The following is a 22,649-nucleotide window of genomic DNA, read 5'->3' as shown; positions in this document are numbered from 1 at the left end:
GAGAGAGAGAGAGAGAGAGAGAGAGAGAGAGAGAGAGAGAGAGAGAGAAGGCAAACATGGTTAAGTGGGTTCTGGTAAAGAATCAGCAGTGAACTGAAAAATGATTGTCCTGCAGACAATAACTCCTTATGTTTCTGAACTTGCCTCTCTTTATATACACAAGGACAATTGAAGCAAATGATGTATGAGCATGTGCCATTTTAGCTATTAATTTTGGGACATCCATTATAAATACATGGCTTTCATTCATCATGCTCTACCTGTTGGGGCTGCACAGTCGTTGGCTTCTGGCCTTGAGGGGAGCGGGCAGGTGAGCGGGAAGCACTAGATGACCTGGTAGCCAGAGCTTGGCTCATCTTAGCCAGCACCACCTCTGAGATGAGCTGGCGGTCCTCTGCCTGGTGATCACCAATCAGCTGCATAGATGAACCCACAACCTGGACAAAGAGGACACAGGCATCAGAAATTGTGTGCCTTTTTTAATGACAAGCCTTGTAGGCTTTTTGGGATACTGTCAGAAAGGTTATCTTTTAAAATATATGTTTATATGTGAATGGCAATTATGGAATTTCAAATTGTGGTGATCAACGTTGTTTTCAGTAACCCAAATGTTTTTATCACTGTGGCAGTCAGGCTGCTGCTAAATAAGACAGACGGTGACATCCCTGTAAATGGATATCCACTCAACAATTTTACCGCATCACTGTAAAAAACAAAACACTTTTCCAGTGGCGATGACTCATGGGGAGACATGTTTTTCACATCTTTCCCACTTTAGTATCTAATCGACCTCCAAACAAACTACTGAATATCTCATTCTGACAGTCAGCCTACTTCAAAGTGTAGACTGCCAATTCATGACCAACCGTGAGCGTGTTTATCGACTGTCTTTATCCATATGTGCAGCATCACTGTCTGCATTTTAAATCCAGAATTTTGCTAAGAATTGACCCGGCTGACCCAGCTTTTCCCATGAATGCGGGGGGCTGAGTTGACCCACACCACTCAGTGCCTCTGTACTTACTGCCAACCACATAGAAGCAGCTCTCTCTACAGCACTCCATCTTGTGTCCTACAAACCCTGGCTTGTCAAGTTGCTCCTCGAGCTGGCAGAAATCTTGGTCACTCAACAGCTCAATCCTGTGGTCAAATTAGTCCCTGTTCCTGCTGCTACATCCAGAGCCACCCACTCTGTCTGATACTGCACTTGAACCTGAATCTCTGTCTGATCCGAAACTGAATAGTCTGTGTACGTGACCCCTAAATCTGTCAAGACACTGCACACCAGCTCCATGTTATAACTTTGGGCAATAAGCTGGTTGTTCACCCCATGACCAGCTGTGTCACAGTGCATTTGGGTCTTGCTTTTTTTTGGTGCCTCAGGCCAGAACTGTAATAGGTAAAAGCTTCCCCACTGCTCAGTTTAATATGTCCAATCTTAATAACACCATATGTTTTGTGTAATCTCCCACAGTCCTTGAAAGCTCTTTTCTTAACTGTTTCTTCAGTGACAATGATGGAATCAGAGTATTTAGGAATTTTCCATACTGAGACGTAACCACTTGACTTTTAGGAAAGGTATCATTACAGCAAAGCACATTCCAACAATGATGTGTTCTTCACAACCATTATGGTCATGACTTGTGGAAATTTACTGGAAAGTGACAGGCAAGTGGGGGGAAATTGTAGCTGAAGAGAATAAATACTGAGATACTTACCCTGAAAATATCACCAGATGTTGGTTATCAAACTCATGATGTGTATTCAGATTAGATTTAATCAGTTTATTCCCAGCCAGATAATCTCAGGCGCTAGCAGTGAAAATTAGGCCAGACGTGCTAAATTTAAGACTCAAAGACCTTCATTAGTATTCCAATAAAACTCCCCCAGGCTGAACATGGTGAAAGTTATGAAGTGATAATATGGCAGCTGCAAAATAAGAGTTATGTGACTTATTGTATTTAGTGCCTTGTCAACTGTTTCAGCGATAGACAGATTTTTTTGAGTTTCCATCCATCCCTCTATCGCTCTCTCTCTCTCCCTTCTTTATGTGTTTTCCTCACCTCAGTGATGTAGTCATTACCATCCTTGCCACAGATGGCTTTGACAGCACAGATATCCAGTCCTCCGCAGATTTCTGAGCAGGTATCAACCCACAGCTTATACCTGTCACATAGAGAAGTTAGATTAGGTACAACAACAAATCACAAATAGAGTACCACTACTGTATGTACAATAATTGTTTTGCTGAGTTGCTATTAGAGGTCAACAACAGTTGCAGGTATTTAACTTGTTTGTATAAAGAACTGGAAGTCAAAAGATAACTTGTCCTGCTTTACACCATCTTGCTTACCTAAGTAAAACAAATTAAGTTTTGTTCTAGCACACAGCACACTACCTTTTCAATAATATTGACTTATGTATCACTTTGGCACTGTAAGTCAGAGCCAATGTTGCTCTTGAGGGCACTTATCCTCACTGTAAACCTGTTACAGAGCCTCTCTAGCTCGGGGCTGGGCTGGCCGAAGCCCATAAAGGTGCTGCTGCTGCTGGGTGTAAAGGGCTCCATTGACTTGACGTCTGGAAAACTGAACACAATAAAACCAGGGCAGATGCAGGCACATCAATACTAACACCCACATTGACAATGGGACTGTACTACAGCAGAAAAATATACTACTTTGCACTGTTTTACATAATTCAGGTATTCAGTATTTATGTATACATTTTTAGCTATTCTTTCAGTGGTGTTCCACACAGACATCGGTGCAACAACAACACTCAATTCTCTTATATCTGACAAAAGACCTTTGTCACAGTTGCACTGTGTTTTGACAAACAGAAAATAAATTAACATTTATGGCTGCTCTGTTTCATTTTTGGCGTCTCTGCAAGCCTTGCAAGTGAGCCAGCATACAATATTAATGTATTTATTCACACCTGCTGTGAAAGGTCACAATACACGCTTTGCAAAAGGACTATAATCTAAAATGTAGCCATGAGCAGAGCAGCTCAATGTAAAAAAAGCAGAACATTTCCTTAGCCAAAGGAAAAATAAATGCCACTACAAACTCAAACTGATTTCCAAACATCAGTGTTTACTCATGTGAACTGGTTTCAGCTCAATGAATCTGCTATGAGAGCACATTGTGACTAACTGTGACATGTGCGACACAAGGACAGCCTGAGCGTCACTAATGCTGATGCGACCCTCACTTGTCAGTCATGGCTACTTGTTCCAACATGGCTGATCCGGTGTTGCTCTTCCAATTACCAGAGATGGATGTTCGCCTGGAAAACAAGAGGAAATTGGGCGTTAAATCACTTTCACTTGTAGAAATTGTAAATAGAGGGAAGAGAGACTTAGACAGCCCTGTAGCAGGAGGGGTGGGGTTACAGCCCAAGCTGTCAGGTAATAAGTCAGTATGCAGGCAACATGCACAGCTGCAGGTTACCAGGCTGATTAGAATCCGGATAAATTGACTAGTTACTTTGGTTTGTTTTACAGTAGATGTACAGGTTTACACACTACAAATCCAGGACTATAACACACCCTGTCTAATTCATTCAGTTAAGCACTCAACTCCCTGGTAATCCTCAAACTATTTGTTTATAACAATGTTCTAGAGTTCAAATGTTTTCAATAATAAAAAAACTTTCTAAAAAGTGTAAAGGATTGCTTGAGACATAAGGTGTGTAAGAGTGTTACATTTTTTGTTTGTGGGTGCAAGTTAAAGCATTTGTCGTGTTTTCCTGTTTGCCCTCATCGTGGTGCTGTGGCTCACTGTTACTATGAATAAATACAGACACAAAGATGAAAACAATGAGCGCACTCTCACATTATGGCGCAGCACCCCGAGGTCAGGTATAGTGCAGGGCAGCATTTTCTTTGATATTTGAAGCCAGAAGATCTTACAAGTGTTGCACTTTGCTAGAAAAGCTTGGCCTTCAGCTGTTGTGGTCATTGCTTGGGAAAAGGAAAGAGACGCCACGACTTCCAGAAGCTGATGAATGCTATACAATTCTCTGATTGTTCAAGAGACAGAACTGCTTCAGCTGAGGAACTCCCACAAAAACACATTTGTCCATCAAAAATCAACTGTGATTTGTAATTACTGTCACAAATCACAGAGTTTGGTAGGTGCCAGTCTTTAAGATGTTCCAGTAGCCTATGTGTATTACACTGAAATGCAAATATCATTCTTTATATTTTTTGTTTTTTGTAATATGAAAAGTTTCCAAGCAATATGTTTTAAACATATGGCTTAATCTATATTGTATAGGTGGCGGGCTGCTGAAGACCAAAGGTATGTAGGGACACTCACATGTATGCTTTGTAGTCAACTCCGATTTTCTGGACCCTGATGTCGTACTTTGCGTCTATAAATGGCTCTGTGGTGCAGTAGGTCTGAGTGATGGCCACCACACTTGCAATGTCCTGGAAGTCACTCACATTGTCCACCTTGACCTACAGAGGAACAGCACATAAGAAACACATGCATTTAAGGTAAGGCTAGGCTTTATGTCTTATTTTTCAATACAGAAATGATTTCTATGTAAATGTAATTTTTTAAATAAGCTCATCAACAGTATTGTATTGTATGCACCATAACTGGGAATACCCACCGAGTGGAATGTAAGCGAGACGTGAGTGTCAAAGCAAAGTGGAAACTATTTTGTACAGTATTCATCAAAAGGAAAGGTGTCTTTCTTAAAATAGATCAGTGATACAGATACTAGAGACATCTGTAGCACAACACAGGTGTGTAGGAGATGAGATGTTAAGATAAAGGAGGGCAAAAAGGAACAGGCTGACAGGCGGCGGCCCAGTTAGACTGAGCCAGCGGACAGTAACACATCAGATATCAGATTGAGCCGTCCAGGGGAATGACGTGTGGAGGATCGATGAGGAGTGATGGAGAGAGGCTAAACACTTCACTCTGATCTAAATATTAACACAGTTGTCGATCAATACCAGCACAATGAGAGGAGAGAAAAAAAGGACTGAGGGAGAATGAGGAGATAAGGATGTGCTGCAGTCATGAGAGGAAGAATGAATTGAGAAAGACAGATAAAAGGAAAACAGAGGACAGATATTAAAGGACCAGTGTGAGGATTTAGGGGGATTTATTGGCAGAAATGGAATATAAGATTAATAACTAGAAAGGTGCACTCAGTAGTAGGTGTGTCTGCAAAGACTGCTGTCTTTAAAGTGCTTTAAAGTGCCGTCAAACTGACTTCATTCAAACTCAAAAACAAGCGGTACTAACCTTATACAAGCATAATAATGGGCTCAAAGCCGTCGTATAATACACATCATACAATCGTGCCAAAACACAAAGGAAAACTCACCAAGTTGTAAGCCCGCTTAGCTGCAGCTGAGTGGCGGCGAGGTACGGCAGTGTGTGCACTGGTAGTTCTGTTATCTGTTAGCCAAACACCGTCCAAAACAATAACAGTGTTCAAATTGTTTCTGCCCCACTTTGTCTCTGGTCACAGAGCAGCTGCTGGGGGTCAGCGATGCCTTCAGCTGTGTTATCACTAGTCGTTCCTACCAGCCGGGGGTCGGTTAAGAGTAGTAAGCGAGGAGCCGGCCGGCAGTCAAAGGCAGTATAAAACAGGTAATAAAAGGTGTTTTTACAAAGTGTAAGTCACTGCAACCACGAGAGATCCTTGAGCATGCAGCCATAACTTGGCATGCATAATAATATGCAGTTTGTTGAAGAGTAGCCGTGGACAGACACAGAGGGGCACACTCACTCAGTCACGGACGCATGGACTCACAGAGTCGGATACGAGCGAACACATAACCTCTCCCCAGACGTCTGTTTTCATTAGTGTATAATCACCTGAAACTAAGAATTTAGTGTTTTTCCTTAGAATGAGGCAGTTAAATCTACACGGGGAGCGGGTTTTCTTCAACAAGTCCGCCATGTTGCACTGCCATGTTTCTACAGTAGCCCAGAACAGACAAACCAAATACTGACTCTTGAGAGAGCCTTTTGCATTACCTGAAGGCGACTGTAGGTTCTCTAGATTCTTGTAAAGGAAGGGGTGAGCAGAGGGGTGTTCAGTTGGTTGCAATCTGCAACCTCAACTTGAGATGACACTAAATCTTACACACTGGTCCTTTAGCTGGTATTGCATGTCAGAAAACACATTACACAGTACAAACGATGTGGTTCCAGACCTGATGGTGCTTAGTGTAAACCGTTCAACTATATCTAGGCACACAGAAGGGTATTAAAGCACTTCCCGATGGAAATTTGTCACATGATGCAACGGTCAAAGGGTGGGCTTCAGTCCAACATTCCGCCATTTTCCCCACTTTACTGACACGTCAATGTGTCTTCCATTCAAACAAGACAAAACCGTTGGATTCCTGTATCATCATTTGATCACACATACTGCAGGAGGTCAAATCTTTCATGTGAATAGCATTTTAGATTGGCAAAAAAAAAGACTCAACATTACCTTTCCCATTCCAGAGTGGGCGTGTCCAATCTTCACCACCACTGGGAAACTCGGTGATGTAATCTGAAGAGCAATAGCATAATCAAAAGATGAATAATGAAGAACAATACAGAATGACTATCAACATATCATCACACTGAAAAGTCAGTGAAAAAAGAGTTATACACCATACATTGATCCCATATTATATAATATTATTATTATTATCACATACATATCACCATACAACGTTCATATGACATACGGTTTAGTTTCTATATGTGTACAACTAGCAGACAGAGAAGCATTAGCATGAATGTGGACTTGTGATTATGAACACTTGATGAAAGCAAGTCAACTGTCATTTTCGTTTTTGTTTTGCTTAGAACACGTCCTGATGGAAATATCTGTCTCTTTAACTACTAAGTGCTCCACTATGTTGACCGGTTAGTTGCTAACTTTGCATGTCTGCTATTCGGTGCTGTGCAGGTTGTGTACTTTTTTCAGTAAACCCTCCTTAACACAATTCTTAGTTTTCATAGAATCACAAATAAGAAGTTCAAGCAAGGAAACGGATGCGGATATCTGCATATCTGAACATTAAGATTCTAAACTTTAATACAGCGCGACACTTAGCCTCTTGTTTGGTACAGATTCACAAATTAACAAGCATTCCCAATGTTAGAGCTGCATTTTCTCATACAAATGTGTTTCTTTGGGTTTTTACTGCTGCGATCATTTTTATGATTATCGTTTGCTTTTATGGATAAGATGCTGCACTGATGGTCGCACGAGCTGCACCGGAAAAGATGAACATTAGTCTAATTTATAAATGCTTCACAAACCCGTTCGACAATACTTCATTAATCCGTCATCATTTTCATGACTAACCCACGACAGCCAATGGGAGAAGAGGGAGGACATCAAAAGAGGGTGCAAGAGGCGAGGATGGTAGCTTTTTTTCCCTGCGTTTGAGGAGGCTGTCCCTAAATTGTTGAGTACATAAGAGGCTCCCTGTGTGCGACCCTCTCAGCATTCAAGACCAGAGTGTGAGGGGATCCAACTATTGTAAGTTTCTCTGTGTGTTGTCTACAGAGAGGGAGAGAGGGTGACAGAGAGAGGGAGAGAGAGACAGAGAGCAGTGGCAGCCTTCCCTTCAACCCAAGCAATTTTCTCCAGCTCAAATTCAGAGGTGTACTTTGAACTTTAAACATTTTTATCCACAGCTGCCTTTCAGCTCATCTCACTACATTGACTCTACTGTCTTATCCTCCCCCACCCCCCATCCCCGTTGCTGCCCGATTTACTTTTCCCGTGGAACCTAACAGGATCAGAAGAGGTTTGCCGAGCGTTCATCGAGTGGCGGAGCGGTCAGAGGCAGCCAGAGTCATCATGACCATGTCCCAGGAGCGGAGTGCGTGTCTGGGGCTCTGGGTGCTCCTTTTGCTCGGTGCAGGCATGGAGGAAGTCGTGGAGGGATGTAGCTGCCACCCAGCACACCCACAGCAGCTATTCTGCAGCGCTGAGATCGGTGAGTTAATAACTGCAGACCCATTTAGCGTCTGTTCACTGAGATAAGAGTTATGTAAGAAAATATAAAAGCTCCTCCGTTTAATTAACTAAAAAGTGAGTGTGTGGTTTTAAAATGCAAGGAATGTCTCTCCTTCATAACTGACTGATTGATGATTTGGCTTTTTGATCGTCTTGATTGGATTTTCACAACAATTCAAATCCACATTTAAAACCTCCTGCGACAAGGACTAATCAATAGGGCCTCTGAGCTTTTTGTGGTATTTAATGGAAAGAAATGTTGATTTATCATTTTGGCTTTTTCCAATGATATTCATGGAAACGATCAGTTTGATGCAGACAATATTGACAGTCTAAGTTATTAAAGCACTATATAGAATAGCTGGTCTTTCTTTTTTCTTTTATACCAAGATGAATACACTTCCAGCCCTGTTGTTATTTGACAACAGGGCAGCCAGGTGTCTGTTTTTTTGTTGTTAAATAATTGAGTCTTCCTTCTTTCTATTGCATAAAAACAAACCCTAAAAAAAGCAGCGAGCGCCAAGTGGTCCTGGCCTTCTTTCTATCTGTCTGTCTGTCCGTTGGGTTGTCTGCATGTCTCCCTGTCTGACGCCCCCCCATCATCCTTCTTGTCCAAGCAGAGGCCAAAACCAACACTCTGCTCTGACTTTGAGTACTTGGCTCGAGACTGTGGAAAGCTGGAGTATGTGCTTCTGTCAAAGGTTACACACCAGCAGAGGAGAGAGGCAGAGAGAAAGAGAAAGTAGACAAAGAAATTGCTTCACGGTATTTTAGTCTGGTTTTTCTAATTGGTCTGTTTCTCCCTTCAGGTTTCGAGTGGGTCAGCTCCTTTCAAAGTAAAATGTGCCTCAAAATAATATTCAGTCTGAAATGGAGCTGAGACCTGTTTCAAAACCGCCAACATGCCAAATTAGATCTGGGTTATGAGATCACATTGAGGGTATTTGGGGCAGAGTTTTACGTATGAAGTGTGTCATCAAAGAGTGAGATGGAGGTCCCATACGATTATTCTGTTTTCTCCATCTGAACAATTTAAGGTTTTCAGACAGGCCTGATATTGACTTAGTCCCGATGAGTTAGAACAGACAACGACTCTCCAGTCAGATGCTGGTATAGCACTGGGTCCAGTTTTATAATATTTTGGTCTTTTGCTCTATTTTCTGTCATTGGTCACATAAGAACTGTTACGTGCCGTGTTGCTCAGTCTCTCTTTCCCCGGGTAAATAACACCGTTACTCCCCGCATCCCTTAGATGCCAGAACGGGGAACGTAACAAGAACCCTAAAACAAGACACAAAAGCAGGGCATGCATGTTATTCTCATGTAAATCGTGAGGCTAAGATTCAAAAACAAAGCTATTGAAATGAACATGTTGCAAATATTGCAGCTCATCAGCAAACGATACATGTTGAACCACTTTGTCTCTGTTTCTGCCTGCACATGGGAGAGGTTTGCCCTCAGGGCATTCTGCCAGAACTATCCTTAGTTTTAGGCAACAAACCTACTTGATTGGGTTTAGGAAATAATCATGGTTTGCGTTAACATTAACCCTTTCTGGCAGAAAGCCCTGGAGGTAAACTTCTTCCATGTGCTCCACTGGAGCCAAACAAAATGGATTCCAATGGAACGTTTTCTAATCCCCTCCCCCAATTGTCCAATTAGAGCTTAGCAACTGTATCTAGTTACAGTACGTCTGTTGATTTTGGATTTCTCCACATGTTACAGCGGTGTGAAATGGAATGTTGCGATACTAAGTATCCTGTGAGTGTGGAGGGTTGTGTCTTTGTATTATATCCTTTCAAAACCAAAGACACAAGAGCAAAAGTGCGAAGAGTGGATCAAACTGTGTGCTTCTGTTCTAAAGTGAGCTGCAAACATTAGCATGTTGGGATAACTAACTTACCAGCATTGCTTCAAAAGCCGAGCGGCATATCATGAACTGTTACTAGAGTTAAGTCTTCCACCATTATCATTGTAAACTGCAGGAGCGGAAAGCTTGACAGGCATAGCAGCAGTAACTATAAGGGGCGGGACTTCACAAATGTTCAATTAACCACAGGTTCTTTTGTAATTGGATCCCATTTCCTCGGGGTACGCTCGGGTCTGTGTTTAGTTTTGAATACATGAGTCCACCTCTGAATGGATACAAGAGTCATTGGTCTCTTTCATGTAGGATGCAACTTTTTGGAGCCATGAATACCAAATAAGGAAAATCCCTCTCTCACACTAAGTGTGTCAAAGAAAACTTTTCATTTGGCGGCATCTGTTGTTACTCTGTCCTGGTTGTTTTCTAAGCATAGGGTGGTGGTGGCCTTTAGTTGACCCGACAGTGCTGTCAGAGTAGATGAGCCCTTTGAATAAAGCTGTACATCTAAGTAATATCCCATCTGGACAAACCTTGGACGATTCCCTGGCCCTGTTTGTGTATTTGAGATTGTGTGCATGAGTGTGTGTGTGTGTGTGTGTGTGTGTGTGTGTGTGTGTGTTAGTTGGACGGAGGCCAAGCCATGCCAACACAGCCTACTCCATCTCTCTCTCTTTCTTTCCCTCTCTCTCCCCACTTCATTTCCATGTCTATAGGCTTGGTCTAATGGTCTGCATACTAACAATATCAGTGTGAAAGCCCACTGACAGTCCAGCTTTGTGAGCATGACAAGGGTGCCAATTCATCAGGGAGGGGGGAAGTTACTTACTACATCAGTTCTCATGGTACAAGCTTGCAATATTTCTCTTTGGTTATGTAGCTGTGAGGAAGATGCACGGCCACTTTCACTCTGCAGGCGTGCCTGTCCTTGTTCCTGTTCATAACACAGCTGCAGCAACTGAATTGAGAGGGTAACCTAGCCTGGACAGTTCAAAGATGTCTCGGTGGGGGGGGTAAACATTTCAGAGAATCTGGGCCAAGAGAATCATTTTAGGAAGAGGCAACAAACTTGGAATAAAATGAGTTTTCTTGTTCAGTTATTACATTTAAATTCCACAGTAAATGCCATTTAAATATATCACTGCCCGAAAAATAATAAGTCTGGAAGGTGCTACTACTATCTGCTGTAATGGAAAAACGACTGTACTATTCTTGGTTAATTAGCTATAGCAACTTCTGTCCTCTTCCATGTTGCAGTGATACACAGCCAATGCTCAGACTGCCAACTATTTGATCCTTACACAGAGCACGGGTATGCCGTGGTGTAATACTTACCATTAATAGACGACATAGACCCATTATTCTGCTCTGAAGATTTAAATGGGTCGGCTAATTTGCCAACGCACTTCATCTACTTTCAGATATGTTTCTTCTTGCCAAAGGAAGTGCAGATCAAAGAGCTGAACTGAAAACCAAGAGGGCAATAATATGATAGTCATCATTGGTACAGAGTATTTCTGTGTAGTGAGCATGACAGCCTTATTCAGCGGTGTAATCGTAGTTGAGGAGAGGGTTATGCTGATGACATTGGCCTGTAAAAACAACACTTGCTGCATTTTTTTGAATTATCAATGGTGGAAGTATTCAGATACCCTTAAACTTAAACTGAAAGTAAAAATACTTCTTTACAAGTACAGTTAAACTGATAAATCTGCTGGGCTGGTAAATAAGCAAGTATTAGGGTCTGGTTATAATCATACAGAACTAGTTCTTGTGATGTGTTGTTCAAGCCCAGCTTACTTTCTAACTTGCACACAGCTGGCCAATCACCATGTGAAGTGAGAGTGAATGGATTCGGGAAGTTACAGAAAGCTCGGACACAGCCCCCACTAATCCGTTGTCGAAAAGATGCAGGGGGAGGGGGTTCCGAAAATATGTGACAATTCCAACAAGAGTTCTTAGAGAGTAATCTGGCAGCTTTGGCCTATCACAGATCGTATTGGTCTATTTGTCTATAAGTAACAGGGAAGTGAAGAAAAAATGCTTAAGATATGTTTGTGGTATAAACAATGTCTCCATTACAGACTTTGTCCACCAGAGACAAAGTTTGTTAGCTGTAAAATGTCCTGCTTAGTACATTTCTTGGTCACAGTTGTTTATATATAGTTTATATATATATATATATATATATATATATATATATATATATATATATATATATAAACTATATATATATATATATATATATACACACACACACACAAGCACCTATGGATTATACTTATGTATTACCTTTTAATCTAACTGAGCTCTAATTCGTTGCATGCCGTTATTAGGTCAATGCGTGCAGGTGTGTTCACAGGCAGGTGTGTCCTTGTGAGGTCAGACCTTGTTAAGTGTATTCTTAGGTATTATAGAGCATCTATGCACTTACTAGATTTGATATCTACTTGTTTCTGACATGCAACAAGTCTAAATCAGTTATGCAACATAAGATTGAAGCATAACAAAGTTATACGAGCTAGCGTTTTGTGCTCTCTGACATTCTCTATAAAGTAACAACCTTGGACCAGCTGCTCTCTGTGGGCGCTGCAGCGCACTCTGATTAAACTACACAACCTCACACAAGTTCCCATTAACTTCCTGTCTGTACATTTGTTTGTCTGCCTGCCTTTCTATCTGCTAGCCTGTTCTTTTTCTCCTGAACTAATTTCACATGTGATGAGGCGAAAAGCACAAACAAAGGCGGTGGTTTGCGTAGCTGTGTAAGGAGGGGTGCTGGGTCACACTTTGTCTCTCTCTATTATACTGTAGCTTTTGTCTTTCTTTCACGTTATACCAAGGTCACGAGCTTCACTTATCCGTCTCTCCCCTTCTCTTTTTCCATCTCATTCTGGTTCATCTACAGGGAACCTTTTTCTTTCTTTTAGAGAGAATAATGTGGAATAGTAATTATATAGCCACATACTTATATAGGTAATGGGCATTACAGGCAACTTATTGCATGATTGTCATTGATCGCCAGGTCAAACTAAATATATTTAAGTACATCATATCTATGTTGTTGATCATACACATAATCAACAGTATAATCAATCGTCTTTGCTAAGCCTTACTTACTGTTGGTACACCTGTCAAGCTTCTCACACTACACATAATGCTGTTTACAATGATAATAGTGGGTAGTCAAATCAGCTATCGGTCTGACGATGGATAAGCCTCTGGAGGATAGGGGCTATGTTTTTGGGGTTCTGGTGTAGCGAGCCGATATCTGGGCCAAGACTTCCTTTTTCCAGTGTGCTGCTCATTGTCTACAATCCGATTAGAAATTTGAGGTACCAGACTGGAGTTGGAGTCGACAGATGACGTGTACGACCGGATTGTTTTAACAAGTAACCAGTTTACAAGCAAAATTTAAACCAATAAAAACCTTAATTATTGTCAGACGATATCCGGTGGGTTGCCAGATTACTTTTTGGCCGATGCCTTCCGCCTCTTTTGCTCTCAACACAGACTGTTTACCTGCGTTCAACCAAAGCCTGCATGTGATTGGTTAATACTAGACGGACTACAAACCAAAACCAAAATGCTTCAGATGCCAAAATCTTGTCCCGTTGCCTACAGATTCTTCATATGTGTGCATAACTTGTTTATAGATAGACAAAAGTAGGCTTACCTTTTCTAGTCCGACGTCTTTTTAATGTTTCTAATGTATTCCTTAAAAATTTGAAAATTGAATTGAATACTACAGACATGACATTGTGTGTTCTTCTTATATTTCAGTGTAGGGCTATACTGTTAGGTACTCAGCGAATTATTCTTTAATCTTCATATTTACAAACAGTGTGTTTCAATTCTAAAGTTACATGAGAAAAGGTGTTCAGCTTGAGGACTAACCAACGTAAGTCCAAGCTGCTGGAGTGTTACCTTCCTGAAATACTATAAGCAGAACAGAGCTGCGAATGTTATCCTCCATAGTAGCTTCCAGGTCTCATTGTGGACGTGCAGTTGTGAACGGAGCTGAACATAAGTACATACGTCGTGGAGATAACCCCTAACTCAGTTTGAAGTATGACGTTGACTACTACTACTATGCATTGTTATGCATTATGATGTTAGTTAATAGTTAATGCAGCTGTTTGCCATGTTCAAACTGTGTGGGACTTTTTGATAACCTGGGAGAAAGCTATAATAGTCAACTTAATTATGTCTGATTGATGGAGCTACTGCAGTGTTATTAGTTTAAAGGAAATGTTTGACAGTGAAATTAATTTGGCAGTTAACATAATGAGTCATGCAGATGTCTAAAGCTGCAGCTCTTATGGGTTTGATGGTTCTGCATCAATGAAGTCGGTTTGACTGTTTGAACTGCATGTTGTGGTCTTTGAGAGTAACATGTGCAACATTAATAACATTTAAAGTGTAATGAGTGTTTTGTCTCTAACTAAGAGGTTGTAAAATCTTTACTTTACTTCTTTACTTCCTGTTGAGAAGCACAGACCAATTATCCTGCTATCTTACCCTTCTACTTGATTTACAGTACGGGATGAAATAACTTTAACTTACCTCTGTGCCAGACATGGTTTGGTCTGAGTAAAAGTGTGTGTGGTATATACTGTATACATAAATGTGTGTTTGTGAGCGTGTGTGTGGAGTCGGCTAATGAGAGTGTGCAAGCAGAAAGCTACTTGATATTCCATGTGGGTTTTGATTTCCCTCCCAGAGGAGAGGAGGGACACATCCTGTATCACTACTGAGAGGGACTGCTACACTGTCTTTGAGGAGAGAAAGACGAGTGACAAGCAAAATGACAGAAAAGGAGGGAGGAGGGGGGTTAGAAAGAAAAAGGAATCCCAGCAATTTGTCCATCTAATAACTAGAGTGAAGGAAAAACGTATATGTAGAAATATGCAGAATTCAGGATGTTTTCCATTGTCTCTGGCATGTAAATCACATTCTTATCTTGCCTCCTGCATGTATTTGGCATTTCAATTCATCTAAATCCTCCTGTATCTCTGTTATTTCCCTTTCCTGACAGTGATCAGGGCAAAGATCTCCGGAGAGAAGATTGTGTCGCTTAGCAACAGCTCCTCACCTTACATGAAGATGATCCAATATGAGATCAAAATGATCAAGGTGAGACCTCTGAATACAGCAGTAACAGCTGCTGTCGGTGCAGACATTCATCATTTGTTATTGTCTATGCTGCTGTGAGTAGCCGTGTAATTAATGTGGTTACTGGCTACATCCGTCTTCCACGAAAAGTAAACAAATTCTGATTGGACTATTGTTGACAACATTCAAACAAACAGAAACAGTCAAATTCAATCTCAATCTCCACTCGACCGTATGGTGTTACTAACGAACACTGAGCAGTTAGTGTCTGCCCAGTATCCAAACTGTGGTCATTCTTTATTTACAGCCAGTGTCATTTCTACATTGTGGAGTTGAATTCACATCTGTTTGATTACTGAGGAATTAAGAACCATCCATCCATCCATTTTCCACCGCTTATCCGGGGTCGGGTCGCGGTGGCATTAAGAACCACTATGCTATATTTATATAGTGCATTCATTTATATTAGGCCAGTCTTATACCTTCCCCTTTTCCTCTGTGTCCAGATGTTCAAAGGTTTTGACAAGGCCAAGGACATCCAGTACGTGTACACTCCCGTCTTCTCCTCACTGTGTGGAGTCAAGCTGGACTCCAACAATAAAGCAGGGTACTTGCTCTCAGGTACAGTAACGTTTGTATATTGCACTTTTAGGTGGAAAAAGCAACAGAAAGTTCAACATTTTGGGAAATACGTGTATTCACTTGCTATTCTGCCAAGAGTTGGATGAGAAGATTAACATGATTTTAATGTCTGTACGGTAAATGTGAGGCTACAGTCGGTTAGCTTAGCATAAAGACCAAGGCTAGCTTTTCCCTCTTTGTTAAAAGTTTTGCAAAGCTCAGATAACCGTATGGATATGAGAGTGGTATCCATCTTCTAATGTAACTCTTGGCAAGACGGCAACTGTATGTGTATTTCTGAAAGTGTCTTTTAAAAAGCAAACGTTGTAAACATTGTAAAATGTCCATATATACAGTAGACTTTTTAATACAGCAACACAACTTAACTTGCTGTGTGCTAGATGACATTTTCAATGGCAGTGTTGTGATGTCACTAAACAGGAAGTATGTGGAGCGATGGGAGAATTTCTATTGGCCAATGCGACCTAGTAGAGTCCTGGGACAACTTATCACTGTCACAGAAGAAGAATCTCAACTACAGATACCAGATGGGCTGTGAATGCAGAGTGAGTAAGGACTGCTTGTTCTCCATTCATACATATTCATCCTCGTCCCACTCATCTATCTGTCTTAGAGACGCCTCAAGAAACAAAGCAACCGATAGCAACAAGGTCACTTTTCTCATCTCTTACTCTGGCTCAAACTCTCTTTCCATTTCAGTACAAAACACTCTCAAGTGTGTTGTGCGCTCTCTTTCCGATAAACAGTTGATCTCATGTGTCTACAGAGACGCTTCAGGTTCCTTAGAAATACCACCACAACACAAGTCACAGGGAAGGCCAACTTCAGGAACAAACACTGAGATGAGTGAACGTATGACTCAAAAACTCTTGTATCCACAGATCAACACCTGTTACACAGTCCCATGTGCGTCTACAGGAGAAAACGAGTGCTTGTGGACTGACTGGTTGCTGGATAACAGCCTAAATGGGGAGCAGGCTCGGCAGTACGCCTGTATCCGCCGTTCTGACACAACCTGTAGCTGGTACCGGGGGTGACCGCCACCTGAGAAAGACTTCCTGGACATGGCTGACCCATGACTTGTAACTAATTTTACTCCATTTCACTCCTGCAAAATCCTGAGAAAAACTTCCTGCTTTGGCTTATGTAGCTCAAATGGCACGCAAAGTAGCAATTGATTTCATTGAAAAAGTGGCTGAATTTGACAGTTGAGGAAGTTTAACCCAACGCTGAGCTTCTGTTAGCAGAGTTCACTTGGTTGCTACAGCAATGCTACATCTTTTTAAACTGCAGGGGCTTTCAACATTCCTCTGACTCATTTTCTCACTCTCACACATTCCACTTCACTTGCTGTTTTCCACTGAGATAGAATAGCAGCAGACCATCCAATGTAAATTATTCACCCCAGGGTGAATTCTTTTCTTCATTTCTGATGACCGGATGGTAAATGCAAAACCTTGACAAATACTGAAGACCTCATATTTGTTCATGCATAAGTCACAAAAGGTTATGTAACCATTTGGGTTATGCATTTACTGAAAGTATAAGGAAGTTGGACATTTACTGTAAAACAATATGAGGAAAATAGTAGAAAAAAGCTGCCAACTTCTGCCACAGTGCTGCAATGCAAAGTCTACTTTTCTCACTGTAAACAAATCTGTGCTACTAAATCTTTGCAGGCAGACTGCAGCGCTGCCACCTTTCCCCACACATTCTGGTGTTGAATTTATATTTTTATATGTGATTTGCGCTTTGCTCTAGATACTGTGTATGTATATATTTACAGTATCTCTAGAGCAAAGCAACACCAAGCATTCCCCAATTAATTACATTTTGACAAAATCTGACACATGAATTATATATGACCATAATTCTTGTACATCTAAATCATCACAGTTTATACTCTCAAATTGCTGAGAATGTAAATATTGTACTTGAGTGAGAATTAACATTTTAAAGGCTAACCAGATTGTGTTTTATAGCATAGAAGTTGTTATCTTTTTACGTGTTTAGTTTCCTTGGTTGAACTCTGTAATATTTTCCGTGCCAAAAAATCTAATCCAGCGCTTTAACAACAGCACTGCCACCTGTAGAAGCCAAGCCACCTCTTCTTTGAGGAAATGATGTAACAGGACACGGTTCAATTCACTGTTTTCAACACTTTAAAAACAGGAAGTGGCTTCTCCTCAATTTTCAAGTTCATGAAAAGATAGCAAAAACTTTGGCACAAGACCAACAAAATGAGTAATAACTGATATTCATGACAGAGGTATTATTAGCGATTTAATTGTTGTTTTATAAGCATTATTTAATATAATGACTCAACATTTATTAAAAGACCTCACATCTGAATTGACCCCTGTCTTGTTACTGGATTACTTCACTGAAGTCATACAGATTAAAATGCATTGTCACCTGAGCCACTATTCAAAGATTATATTAGGGTCACATTCAACAATAAAATGTTACATGAATAACTCATAAATAGTTAAATTGAAACATACTATATTAAAATATGTTAATCAAATATAGACTTTCATGATATGATATGATATGCATAATAAATGTATGGCTTTGGTGAAGCGTTATCAAACAATTTCATGTTTGTTTTATACTGAAAGAATTGTTTGGGTTTGTATTTATGTCTCTGTTTCTGTCTATATAGAGTTTTCTATTTCCATGTACCAAAAAATATTGTATATAAAATGTCTCAATGGAAAAATGTGGCACTGGCTCTTCTTTTCTCTCTTCAGTAAACACAATGTTAGAAAGAAAGTCTCTTAACAGCTCTTCAGTGAAGGCTAGAGGTAAAGCTCTTCAAAGGGTCACTGCTGTTGCAGAATATCTCCAACAAGCCAGTAATGAAAAGAACACTCTGGTACCTACAGAGCAACGTATATATAGCTTATACTTTACTTCTATAATTTACCTCATAAACACTCTAGTGAATAAAGTAAATAAAATGCATGAACAAAATAAACAACATCACCTTGCGCACTTGTGTAATATACATTAACATACTATATTTTATATTTGTCTTATTTTGTAATCTTTCTGTTTGTGTAAAAAATAAAAATACTTACCTCAGGACATTAAAACATGAAAGTACCACATGTTAATTGCAATGAATTGAATTTAGGGATTTGGGGCTTCAGCAGTAGCTATAGCAGTGTGAAGAATTCTCAGAAAGGTATTATGACTTGTGCTTTTACTCTTTAATGCATAATCTTCGCTTTGTGGTAAACATTTTACTTTTACTTTACTTCACTTTTAATGTGAAAGTGTTTATGCTATAAGATAAAAGGATTTTTTTGTTTTGTTTTACCGGTGATATCCTAAATTCTGCATCTCCTGCAATCTCGCTGCCCTGAGACAAATAGTGAAACTACTCACAACACAAAATATACTGTAAATATCTAAATCTCAAGATCATTAATGGAGACATTTTGTCATTTGTTGAGAAGCTGGGATTTCGGAGTTGTGAGCTACAAAGTGTAAATCTTACCATGTCTCTGTAGTTGGGGTAGAACGTCTGATCAATGAGAGGGATCTTATCTGAACCTAACTTCTTCTGATTACTGATCAGCTGGGAAAACTGGTGGAAAAGGGGACAATGGAGAAAGAGAAAGTTAACTGCAATGTTAAAACAGGTCATTGATTAAGTGTCATGTATTTCAACAGTAATATAGTAAAGAACATTTACAATATTTGCATAGTAATAAACAATGTCTTAGTGTTTTTTAAACTGAGCTCGGCAGCACAAAAAGTCACCAAAAACAAATCCTCAAAATGATCTTAATTAGAATTTAGAGCAGCCAGCTCCATTAAAAACATCGTTCCACATCTGTGTATCCTCATGTACACTATAGTTAATAAAATACTTTGTAGGTTGTTGCAGGTGTAAATGAGTTGTGGTGAAGCTGCTTACAGCCCAAGGTTTGTCGCAGAGGTTGTAGATGGAGTCCAGAGAGTTGACTGAGGGGACGCCCGCATACTGCAGACCGATGATCAAGTTCCTAAAATCCTCGTTCTGGGCCATGCTGAAGGCGTGCTGGCGCACCAAGACGAAGTCGGGCCTGAAAGACCTGGTGTGAGAGCAGCAGATGGAATAAAGAAGAAAGAAAGAAGGTTGAAACAGATGCACATTCCTACTTTTACTGTATATCACTTATATTAGTATTTCCCCACATAGCCTGTGTTAACAGAATAATAATCCAAAACCAAATCCATTTTTGGATGCAGATGCCACTGACCTGCATTTTTGCATGTAAGAAAGAGAAGGGATGGCATTAAATAAAGGTCATGGTCGAGAGGAAATACCCACAAAGCCACAAGTGAAAGGTAATACATTTGTTTTCCACTGAGGATACTGTGGCAGTAATAGAATAAATCTGTCTCACCACATCAATGACTCAAATTGGACTAAGAAAGAAAGACGATGGAGCATCTCTCGTCTCAGAATAGATCATCATCTGTGAGGGATTCTTACTAAGCTCTCTGTTTAGGATTGCTAAATAAAACTGAAGAGGATCTTTTTTTTTTCTGTCACACTAAACCCATGAAGCAGTTTGATGGTAAATGAAGCCTGACGAGGGTGATTGGTGTTACACTTATTTTCACATTATCTCTCAGGAAAATGACACTGCTATTTAAATCATAGGGCTTTATCAAATATACAATTTGACAAGCATCACTTTATCAGTATATTTTGTTTGTATAGAATAGTGTCATTGATAAAAATAAATGTAATTAAGAAGAGTAACCTGCAAGTTTTGAAGCTGTGTTAGCTGCTGCTAACAGAGAACAGATGACAAATGAGTTGGTTGTCATGAAAATGTATTCAGAAGTGTACATTTACACTTCTCCTCTACTACATGATAGTACATTAGGAAACTGTCCTTACAAGAACAATGAGAGCATCGTTCGTTTCCCAAAACAACATGTTCAGATTCAAGTGACGAAGCCCTCTAGCAGCCGCAGTAACAAAGGCGGTGGCAAAGCAGGAAGTGAGGTGACGCCGATATAAAGCGACAAAGTCTGCATAGTGAGGAAGGCAGAACAGATGAGTCAACAAGACTCAAAAGACAGTTTTCTTGTAATCTACTGACAAGCAATGTTGTTGTTTTTTTAAGATTGACCGCTATTGGTCCATAATGTTAATGCTATTATGCATATTTGAGTGGTGTACAGTTACAAGAGGGATTTAAATCAAACCCTTCACATTTGATTGGGCCGTTTAGAAATGAGCGGGTAAAAGTAAAAGTTGCAGTTGGAAATAAATAAGATATTGGATATATTCTTGAATATATTGTTGAACAGGTGGACAATATGACAGAGCATGTGATCTAAAAAGGCATTTTTCATTTCATCTTGACTCAGTTGAACCCAAACTACAATGTTTCCCTATAACCTAAAGAACTTTTTCCAAACTTAATCAAGTTGTTTTCCCGCCTAAACCTAAACAAATCTTAATAACCAAAACAGTTATTTGTAACAGTTTCAGAGACAAATGATGTCAGATTAGGGAAACACTTCTATGTGTTTTCTAGAGATGTGTGTTGTATTTTGTTGTGTAATTTGGAGGACCTTTAGTACATTAGGCCCTTTTAATAATAAAAAGTATCTGTATTTAAGATGATTCTGGCCACGGTATGAGATTGAAACTATATGTTGTGGTATTGCCCATCCCGAGCTGGGGTTGGAAGCGGCTGGGGAGGAAGTTGTGAACCTCCCACACATTTTGCCCTCCTGGTGAAATGATCTGCTGGTGACGTGTGTGTCACAGAGGTGTCTGTCTGCAGAACTCCCCAGGACAAAGGTGGAGTCAACAGTGCCGAGCACTGCAGTGCAGAGGGAATCTGGCATTCAAAACTTGATAGAAAATGGAGGATGGATGAATTCACACAAGTGAATAGAAAACAAATGCTAAATGGCTGACAATAATGGGTTCCAAGTTAGGGGTTTTTATGATTTATTACCGTTGTGTAGGATTGTTTGGATTTTTTTTTGTGTTTTACTTTAAACTTTATCGGTCTCGATAGCAAAACACTGAAACCAACAGCTCTAGAGCTCACAGACGCAATCGGTGTCCAGCAGATTAAGGGCAAAAACAATATTCAGTGCAGTCCAGCTCAGTGGAAGGTTGATGATGATAGGGCGTGACTCCTGTTATTTTTCCTTTTGTCCCTGAATGTGTGTGTGAGAGAAAGGGAATGTGAGGGGGGGGGGGGGGTGAGAGAAAAGAGACAGAGAGGAAAAATGCAGAGTAAAAGAGATGTAGAGGAGTGAGAGAACAGTCACAGAGTGAGAAAACTCTGGCACAGTGTGACCACCACCAGCTCTTCCTGCACCGAGAATACTAATCAGACTCTTCAAGAAACTGAAAAAGAGACACAGCAATTGACTGTAATCACATCATTGCTGACAGTAGGCTGTAAAGATCAACATGGTCAACACTCACAATTTAAATACCCTGAATTGCTGTTGCCAGCACGGCAACAGACATCCGAATGAGCTTTCACCTTGGATTTTTTTAAATGCATATTGCATTTTTGATGCAACGCAATATGAAACAAGACTAAGAGTTTGCAGCCATGCTGGTAGCTTTGTAAGGCTTTAGACACATCAGCGCTTTTAGCTAAATGCTAACATCAGCCTGCTAAAATGCTGATAAATAGGTGCTATGTTCACAATCTTAGTTTTAAATGTTAGCATGCTAACGTGAGCTAATTAGCACTAAACAAAGGGTACAACTGATGCTGATATCAATCACTTTTGCAGGTATTTGGTCATAAATTAAAGTATTATAGCGCCTCACGATGATGATGCATTCTCAAAGCTAACACAAACTCCTCTGTGCCATATACACCGTGATCCCACGTACACCGTCCTGCTGCCTAAAAACTCACTAGCATGAGAAGAAAATCATCACCAATGAAGGCCCCTCTTGTTTGGCATACTCTTGTTTGAGTAATGTTTGAAAATAAACTACAGTGCTCAGCTCTTTTAAGAAATGATTTAGCCT

At 40.3% G+C, this 22,649-nt stretch overlaps 2 protein-coding genes across 2 annotated transcripts in view; one reads left to right on the top strand and one right to left on the bottom strand.

Annotated features, from left to right (window-relative positions):
* The window catches only part of syn2b (synapsin IIb), a 67,149-nt gene that overhangs the window by 6,885 nt on the left and 37,615 nt on the right, over positions 1–22,649 (bottom strand). The window contains 7 exon segments of the mRNA XM_031854610.1: positions 261–437; positions 2,064–2,166; positions 3,217–3,291; positions 4,326–4,468; positions 6,475–6,537; positions 19,131–19,220; positions 19,554–19,710. Of these exon segments, the coding sequence (XP_031710470.1) occupies positions 261–437; positions 2,064–2,166; positions 3,217–3,291; positions 4,326–4,468; positions 6,475–6,537; positions 19,131–19,220; positions 19,554–19,710 (808 nt within the window).
* Positions 7,479–18,347, top strand: LOC116387483 (metalloproteinase inhibitor 4). The gene is made up of 5 exons (XM_031854622.1): positions 7,479–7,984; positions 14,907–15,004; positions 15,490–15,604; positions 16,046–16,170; positions 16,507–18,347. Exons 1-5 carry the CDS (start codon positions 7,846–7,848, stop codon positions 16,660–16,662), a joined length of 633 nt encoding a protein of 210 aa, XP_031710482.1. The 5' UTR covers positions 7,479–7,845; the 3' UTR covers positions 16,663–18,347.

The sequence above is a fragment of the Anarrhichthys ocellatus genome, unplaced genomic scaffold (genome assembly GCF_004355925.1).
Source record: "Anarrhichthys ocellatus isolate YVR2014 unplaced genomic scaffold, GSC_Weel_1.0 scaffold1, whole genome shotgun sequence".
Lineage (NCBI taxonomy): Eukaryota > Metazoa > Chordata > Actinopteri > Perciformes > Anarhichadidae > Anarrhichthys > Anarrhichthys ocellatus.
Note: the sequence above shows the minus strand (reverse complement) of the source record. Positions and strands in the feature narration are given on the sequence as shown.